The sequence below is a fragment of the Halictus rubicundus genome, chromosome 5 (genome assembly GCF_050948215.1).
Source record: "Halictus rubicundus isolate RS-2024b chromosome 5, iyHalRubi1_principal, whole genome shotgun sequence".
In the NCBI taxonomy this organism is placed as follows: domain Eukaryota; kingdom Metazoa; phylum Arthropoda; class Insecta; order Hymenoptera; family Halictidae; genus Halictus; species Halictus rubicundus.
In genome coordinates this window covers 21,166,860-21,174,720 of record NC_135153.1, presented here as the reverse complement: position 1 = coordinate 21,174,720, position 7,861 = coordinate 21,166,860, and the positions used below count along the sequence as shown (strand labels likewise).

Genomic DNA, 7,861 nt, shown 5'->3' with positions numbered 1-7,861 from the left:
GCTTCAAGTGGTGTTTGTGCTTGAACCTCCAGCCGCAGAACATGCAGCCAAACTGTGGCTCGATTCCACATTCCAATCGGCGGTGTTGCTGCAACGACTCCTTCCATTTGTACCTTTTGCCGCAATTCTCGCAGACGAATTTCCTAAGCAGGCCTAAAAATTAACGACACAACAAACTTGTACTATCGCCGAACGGCAAACATTGAATCGATGATAGGCATGCGTTATCGTTTTCGTGTTTCGCGAAATATTATTCGCTTCGGAGTGGTACGGTACGTTTATCTTGTAAAGCGTGTATCGGGCGGGGACTGAGAGAGCGGAAACAGTTTGGTGTCGCGCAGTCCTACCGAGCACAGCTGATAGCAAACAGCCGATTCGAACCTCTGAAACAGGTTCAAGAAACGGGGAATTCTTCTCGTCGCACGACAATTTCGACAGCCAATTGCGGAAACAGATGACCTTTTTGGTCTGCGAACGATCGTGGAATCGCAAGCACCTCGCACAGTGGGCCGGAATCGTGAAAACGGAAATCAAACAAATTTTAGAGCTACACATCCGCTATTTTGTTTTTGTAATTTTGACAGATCAGATTCATAATCAGCGACCTGTTTATTAGATCAGGTTTCGCGATAGCATCGATCATGTCAGAAAAGACTGCAAGCCCCCTCTCCCCCCCCCCCCACCGTTCGTAATAATTATAACCAGAAAGTGAAAACATAAAAGCGAAAATAAAAGAATGGTGTAAAAATTGATTAACGATTAAAAATTAGGAATGGACAAAAAGGATACTTTTCATCTAACGATGCTATTATTTATTGTTAGAACGACTTCGGCATCAAATTACAAAAGAAATCGCAAACGCGAGAGGTACAGTTAGCGGTGTAATACTGAAAGTTTCATCACGTGTTCGATCTGGACATGCGATCTAGTTTTATCAGGTGTGCTTGGTAGAGCAGTACACCGACATCGTTCGATACTCGTTGACGTTGTAGACGGTAGACTGCCAATTGTGAACGTGAAAGAGATGCAACTTCAACTGGCCGCTTCGACGGATCTTGTGATGGCAGACCGGACACGCGTATCCGGGTTCTTTGCCACACTCCTCGCGCTTGTGCCGCATCAAAGATGGCTTCCACGTGTACTCTTTCCCGCAGACGTCGCAGAAATATCTTCCGCGATAACGCGTGTGATACGGAGAGGTCGGATATCCTGTAAACAGAGAGGGATATTAGTCGATTAGTCTCGTTCGCGCGTCCAATCACCTATTTCCATTCAGCTCTACGACACAAGAACGTCTATCGTATCCGCGGTATCTCACACATCCTTCCATCTATTATCATCGTCTTTATTACGAAAAAGTTCGTATAATATACATAAATATGTTTCCTTCCGCACAGAGTGTTTTTATCTTCTAATGACCGATGACCGTGGAGAGCGTAAGTAAAATTTGCTCGGCTCGAGTACAATCGTCGATTATTACTTAACTTCTAACGGTGGCAAGTGGACACACTGCCGATGGAAAGGTCCGAGATTGCTTGGAACAAACGAAATCAAAGAAAGGAACTCGATTCGAAGATAATACGAGTACAATGAAGCGTAGAATCGAAATGATATCGCACACCTTCTATTTGAAACAGTTGAAATGCGAGTTCTGTCCGACAAGCGATCGCGAACGTTCAACCGACAGCGCATATTACAGAGCAAACCAATCATTGAGTTACGACAATTGTCTTCATTCGTTTGTAGGAATTATCGGAACGATCAGAAACAAATGACCTATTTATTTGCTTGCAGCCACGCTTCTTATATTTTACACGATTCAACTAAAACTCGATATCACTCGCGATTCACTCTGACTTACGCTAGGCGAGAGTCTCGTCGTGCCACATACCCTCGGTATCCCCGGTCTGACGACGATACTGGGCCCAAGCGCACGGCGCGAAGCGGTCCGTTTCGACAAGTATTGCTGTATCGTGTAGGTCAGACTCGGGGTAACGGCGGAATGGATCAAGGAAACCTGAACGAGAACGCGCGTCTGAAAAGGTCATTTATCTCTCATCGCCCAACGTCGTATGAAACAGTTATCGTGTAGCTACGAAAGTTTCTTCTTCGACTACCACGCTGTTCGACGCTACAAGCTAGAATGTCTTCTCTGTATCGAACCAGTTATTCTTGCTAATTGTTCTTTCCATTGGCGATGACCCAATTGTGAACGGTGACCAAATGCTTCTTCAGCATCCATTTATGCCGAATCTTTGTCCCGCAAACGGGGCAACTGTGCTGCGGATCTTTCCCGCACTCTTCCCTCGCGTGCCTGACCAGCGATTGCATCCACCTATACTCCTTCCCGCAATTCGTGCAGAAATGCCTTCCCAACCTCTTGTAATAGTCTGGGCTGAAGTAAACTGAAAGAACAACAAGCTTCTGTAATTACGACCGAACATACGCCGGCTTGCGTGGTTTGTTGTTAGGATGCAAAATGAACTAAATGCGCGGTGAAAGGTATTAGATAGCCCGGCGAGTTGGTGACAGTGACTTAAACACGTTTCGTTTCAAGGAATAATAATTTATTGAAGGTTCGAGGCAAGTAAACTGTCGATACCACTTCTCGAGCTAAAAATTCAAAGTACCGCTACGAACAGTTGACCCATAAACTTATCGATAGTTGTCGATAGAGAAAATCAATTTCTGTTCGATCCGTCGATTCAATGTATCTAGAGATTTTCGCGAAGACCCGTGGACCAAGGACAGGGACTAAGGCAGGGGTCAAACAATAGTATTTCCTAGCCGATAAATGTCGCTCGCCCCGGACCCGCGTTTTCGACATTTATCGAGTAAACACTGTACCGCGACTTTACCGTTACTTTCTGGACCGTGACCAATTTGTCTCTCGTACGTGAAATCAATTTTTGATTCTTGCCGAGTTCGAGTTTACCAAGAATCCGCATTAGATGCCAGAAGAATCTTCAATGGTGGATAAATCGAGAAAAGAAAGTAAGATTTCAGAAATCAAAATGGGGCACGTTTATGATCTTCGAACAAGTTTGGATTATTCGCCGTTCGTAGAAGTCGCCTATCGTCGTCGCAGAAACGATTCAGTGATTTTTACAACGCACTTACGTACAGAACGAAAGTCGCTGAAGAAGCAGTTTATTTACAATATTTTCGTCTTATAAATGCTAGTTAAGTAAGAAACGGTACGACGTTTCGCGAATACTAACGTATGTACAGTGATCGATATCGCACGTTAAACATGTACAACACATCGAAAGTCGATTTACAGTATACAGTTGCAAAAACGTCCAGCGACGTTGTCAATACGAAAGTTTCGGTCGTTCATCGACAAAGTATTATTATTATACAACGGTACATGACCAACACTTAACTCAAATTTGGCAAAAATCAACCTACTCGTCGAATTTATTACATCCTTTATGATCATACAAAAATAATCGAAGGGCTGAGTTAAATGTTGTCAAGCAGTTTCTCGCAACATCTATGCTTGGTAGAACATCGATGGTTTTCGAGTAGATATCAGTCTTATAGAGACGAACAACAAGTCTTTGATTCTCGTATCGGTGCTGTTAATAAAGCCGTTACGCTAACGATCGATGTTTATCTCACTATCGCGATTCGTTCGTGGTCGGCTAAGATTTAACAACTATCCTCGGAACTGAAAATCGCTTAAACAGGATGACTCGTGTGATACACGTATATCAAAAATAAGTCAAGTTTTAGGAACTTTTTTACAGCTATGCTACACATATATCTTTTTATTCAACTGTTTTAGTCAACTGTTTTAAAGCATTAATAGGAAGAAAGAAATGCAAGAGTGAAACTTCGTTCGGGACATAAACGACCCAGCCAGCCGACGGGCTGTTAAATTTGTGAAAACGTTAATCAATGAACTGTCGCCGAACACGAACGAATAATAAATTAGATTCTTCCGTTACGTGATCGGACACCAACGGAAATACAAAAATGTAGTAACATGGTCGTCGTTAGTAGACGCAACAGCTTGCGTCGAGCTAAGTTTGACACAAGGAACTCGCGTATAAATTGCAAATACACGCACCGGTCTCGGAATGTAGTAGGAAAAGAAAACACCTTGAGAAGGTCGCTACGGTAACTGCCATCTCCGTAACTGTCGCAGAGCTCTCTACCGTAACCGTTAAAATCACATCCCCACCACTGGGGGGATTCCCTTCGGAACTTTTCTTTTCCATACGATGGGAAAAGATTGATTTCTAAATGAAAAATCCTTCTGTACGCTCGGCACGCTACAAAGAGTGTAGTAGCTCTGCTAGAACTGTCGCTCGGCAGACCCAAGGACGCGAGACAGCGAACGCGCAATGTCACCGTTCGACGGAAGCAAGAGTTCCCGAGACGCTTCACAGCAGCTTGTGTACGTTGGTCTCGTGGCGCAACAAATAGTCCCTACGTTTGAACTTTCTGCCGCACAGGGTGCACTTGTGTCTGGGCAGCTTGCCGCATCCCTCGCGCAAGTGTCTGGTCAACGAGTCCGTCCACGTGTAACGTTTCCCGCACTTGTAACAGATGAACGGGGCGTCGTAATTGACGCGATTGTGGTCCCTTTTCAATTCTGAAACAGATTGCAAACAGAAGAATAATCAGTTCGATGAGAAGTTTCGTTCAGTCGTATCCTTTCTCTCGTCGATGCAACGAGAGGACGTTACCATTCGCGCCGTCTTCGCGCGACCAAGCAGACACTCTTAGTAGGTACTGTCCATCTTCGGAACTCTCGTCAACGCAAAATAAATGTCCATGGGAAAACGGGCGATGGGGGACAACAGTAATAGGAGAAATGTTCACTGGACGGTTAACATTCTTTATTGTTCACAGCACGCCAACTATACAATAAATGTATCTTCCGACCGACGATTCATAGGTATCTTCGTTATAATCGTCATTTGTTGTTCGTAAACTGCGGATTTTTACTGCAAAATCAAAAATTGCCTGTATCCGTTGCAAGACGCAACAGACGCTTGGCAACTTCTTTCCTCGTTGAATAATTTTAGTCGAAAGTAATGTAACGATACTCTTCGATACTTTCAATCTTTTTATTCTCTTAAATTACTGCCACCTATTTTTCTCACAAATGCATAAAATTCGCGCGGTCGATGTTTTGTTATCCATCGAGAATGGCGTCGATGAAATCTTTAGACGCGGAGGGAATCGTTTTAAACTATTCTGGTGTTAGCGAATCAATCGAAAAAATTGTTTTTTGATACCGTGGCTCCGAGAGATCTCGAAGATGATTTTACTATGTTTCTTTTCATCGCCATTTATACCAACTTTTCAAGCTTGTTTGCAACTTTTCATAGATGAACAGTTTTATCATTTAACTGTAATTCAGACAAATTCTAAAGAAGGATCCATGAATTCTAAAGAAGAATGTAGCGTAACCATCTTGAAGATCTTTCAGAGCCACGTTATGTGAGAAAACAAATTTCGATTAATCCACTGTCTACCCCTCTAACAATCTTTCTCACGCTTTTATAGCTTTGAAATATGACGCACATTCACAAGCTTCCAAGACTACTTATGCTCGTTTCAAAAATTTATTTATACTAGTTAAGTATCTAGTGTCCATGTCGCTTAAAATTTCTTAGGCCCCCACACATTCCTGTCATTCTCTGTCTCTCTCTCTCTCTCTCTCTCTCTCTCTCTCTCTCTCTCTCTCTCTCTGTCCATTTTGTTCTTATAAAATACATGTACACAGAAGTTTCTATCTCAATCATTCCACTTCCGTTCATTCACTTCTACAGGGCATCTTGAAAGATTAACTGCGTAAATGTATCAATAGTATGTGTCTTTGGAAACACAGTGAGGAAAGTGACGGGGAGAGTAGAAGTGTGTTACTCGACAACATTAGTATCAACAATCAAAATTGTAGTAAAGGTATTCCCTATTTAATATTGAAGGTTTTGGTCAAAGATCACCAGGTACATCAGGGCTGGACACGTTTGGCTAGATTGTGGCGAAACCGTCCCCTTCCGGTAAGCATCGTTACTATGGAGGAAGGACGCTGAGAGGTTGGTAGGGGTAGCAAGCACTTGAGGGGCCTCAACCTTTCGCCCGGGCCGGATGTACTTGAAAAATGGCCGAACCACCTTCGCTTCAATTCGAGTGATTGTAAATTAAAGCAGTAGTAACTCTGCGTAATTTGATTCTCGCGTGGTCAATTCTGGCGACGGCTACGCTAACTTTCTTCCCTCTCTCGTTCGAACGGTACAACTATTTGTGAATTCTCTTGAAGTGAGACGTCAGCACCTGCTTGTGTCGGAACTTTCTGCCACACATGGAACACGTGTACCTCGGCTCCACTCCGCACTCGTATTTCAAGTGCTTCACCAGAGAATCCCGCCACCGGTACTGTCTTCCGCAATTCTTGCAGGTAGCCGGCCCCCGGTTGCCACCGCACTCTTCTCGCACGTGTCGATTATACGAAGACTTCCAGATGTAGCTCTTTCCGCATATCTTGCACTGATACACATTGTAGCTGGTTACCGTGCCTCGTCCCGCGGCGAGTTGCCACCCTGAAACCAATGTTTTAATGTCAGTCGCACTCTGAACGGCAATGTTGTTTACTTGCCATTACAGAACAATTTGTTCGCGGCCTCTGAAGGTACTCTCCTCTCAGAAGATACTTTTTTCGTTGTACCAATCAATTTTGAGCAACTATAGCAGAGCCGTTCAGCGTTTATCCTTACGGGCACGAATCATCGAAAGGAGACGTGGTTCGTTGCCCGCCGAGTCGCTTATGTCCGGGGAACCAAAATCTCTGCACGCACGGGTGATAGATGAACGGGACCGATTTAGGGCAGCGATTTTCTTGCACCGGGCATATGCAGAACGACGGGCACGAAGCCACGTCCCTCTGGACGAGGCTGCACGTATTTGTCACACGCGTTGTCACAGCTACGGCTGTGCTACGACCTACCCCCGATTCCGCTAAGCCACTTGCCCGTAGCTGTGCCCACGGGCATCGGCGGCCGCCCTTGCCCGCTGGTAGGCATGTTGAACAGCTCTGAACTACAGTAACACAGCCAATCCACGTTAACTTTTAACGTTGAAAAATAAATCTTTACCAATGACCAAAAGATCAAAGTCCATCGTGGACTCTGATTGCGAAAAGATGTTGTTCGATTTTGGAGAAATGTTAGTCTTCGTAGCACACTGCGTAAGTCCCTTCCTCTCACGAGAGTTCCCCTTAGCTCGGTTAGGCTTCGTTTAGCAAAAGAAAGTATTTCTACCTGGAGAAGAGTGACAGCAATTAAATGTTAGTAAAGGAACGGTGTTTCGAAAAGAGGTACTCGCGGACCGTGGAAAATCTGGCTTTATTCTGCACCGCGTACATATGAAAACAGTCGTCAACTAAGACGATCGCGTTAATTAAAAAGAAAAAGAAGACAAATGCTGTGTGTGTGTGTGTGTGTGTGTTTGTTCGAACGTTGGGTTTCTTCCCTATTCGAAGATGACGATCGATCAGTTCGAGTAAATGACGAGAGTATCGCGGGGTAAACAATAAATCATTCCGCGGCGGACTGCACCGTGAAAATTACGAGGCCTCGCGTCACATGATGCATCCGTGAACCGTCCACACGTGCCGCTGATAATTCGAACGCTGCTTGAACGCCTTGTGGCAGTAACGGCAAAAGTGCCGTGGCATTTTCCCGCACTCCTCCCGAAGGTGTCGGTTCAACGTGCTTTTGTTCGTGTAAGAGCGGTCACATTTGAAGCAGGGGTACGGCTTCTGGAAATCTGGTGCGTCGCGTGCCGGATTTCTCAGGTACCTGGTCTGACCTGGAATCAAAATCGGAACACGGTTAATTGTGCG

The 7,861-nt window shown here is 44.7% G+C and overlaps 2 protein-coding genes across 3 annotated transcripts; both read right to left on the bottom strand.

Moving 5' to 3' along the window:
• Positions 1-795: 795 nt before the first annotated feature.
• Positions 796-3,686, bottom strand: LOC143354567 (uncharacterized). The gene is made up of 2 exons (XM_076788806.1): positions 2,164-3,686; positions 796-1,209 (listed from the first exon to the last, which is right to left on the bottom strand). The coding sequence occupies exons 1-2, from the start codon at positions 2,240-2,242 to the stop codon at positions 935-937; spliced, it is 354 nt and encodes a 117-aa protein (XP_076644921.1). The 5' UTR covers positions 2,243-3,686; the 3' UTR covers positions 796-934.
• A 663-nt stretch (positions 3,687-4,349) lies between these two features.
• On the bottom strand, positions 4,350-7,601 carry LOC143354570 (uncharacterized). Of its 2 annotated transcripts, XM_076788810.1 has the most exons (3): positions 7,113-7,601; positions 6,229-6,560; positions 4,350-6,178 (listed from the first exon to the last, which is right to left on the bottom strand). In XM_076788810.1, exons 1-2 carry the CDS (start codon positions 7,135-7,137, stop codon positions 6,259-6,261), a joined length of 327 nt encoding a protein of 108 aa, XP_076644925.1. In that variant the 5' UTR covers positions 7,138-7,601; the 3' UTR covers positions 4,350-6,178; positions 6,229-6,258. The 2 variants fall into 2 exon arrangements, with proteins under 2 accessions (XP_076644925.1, XP_076644924.1); XM_076788809.1 differs by having other exon boundaries at positions 4,350-6,560.
• Between the last annotated feature and the right edge of the window lie 260 nt (positions 7,602-7,861).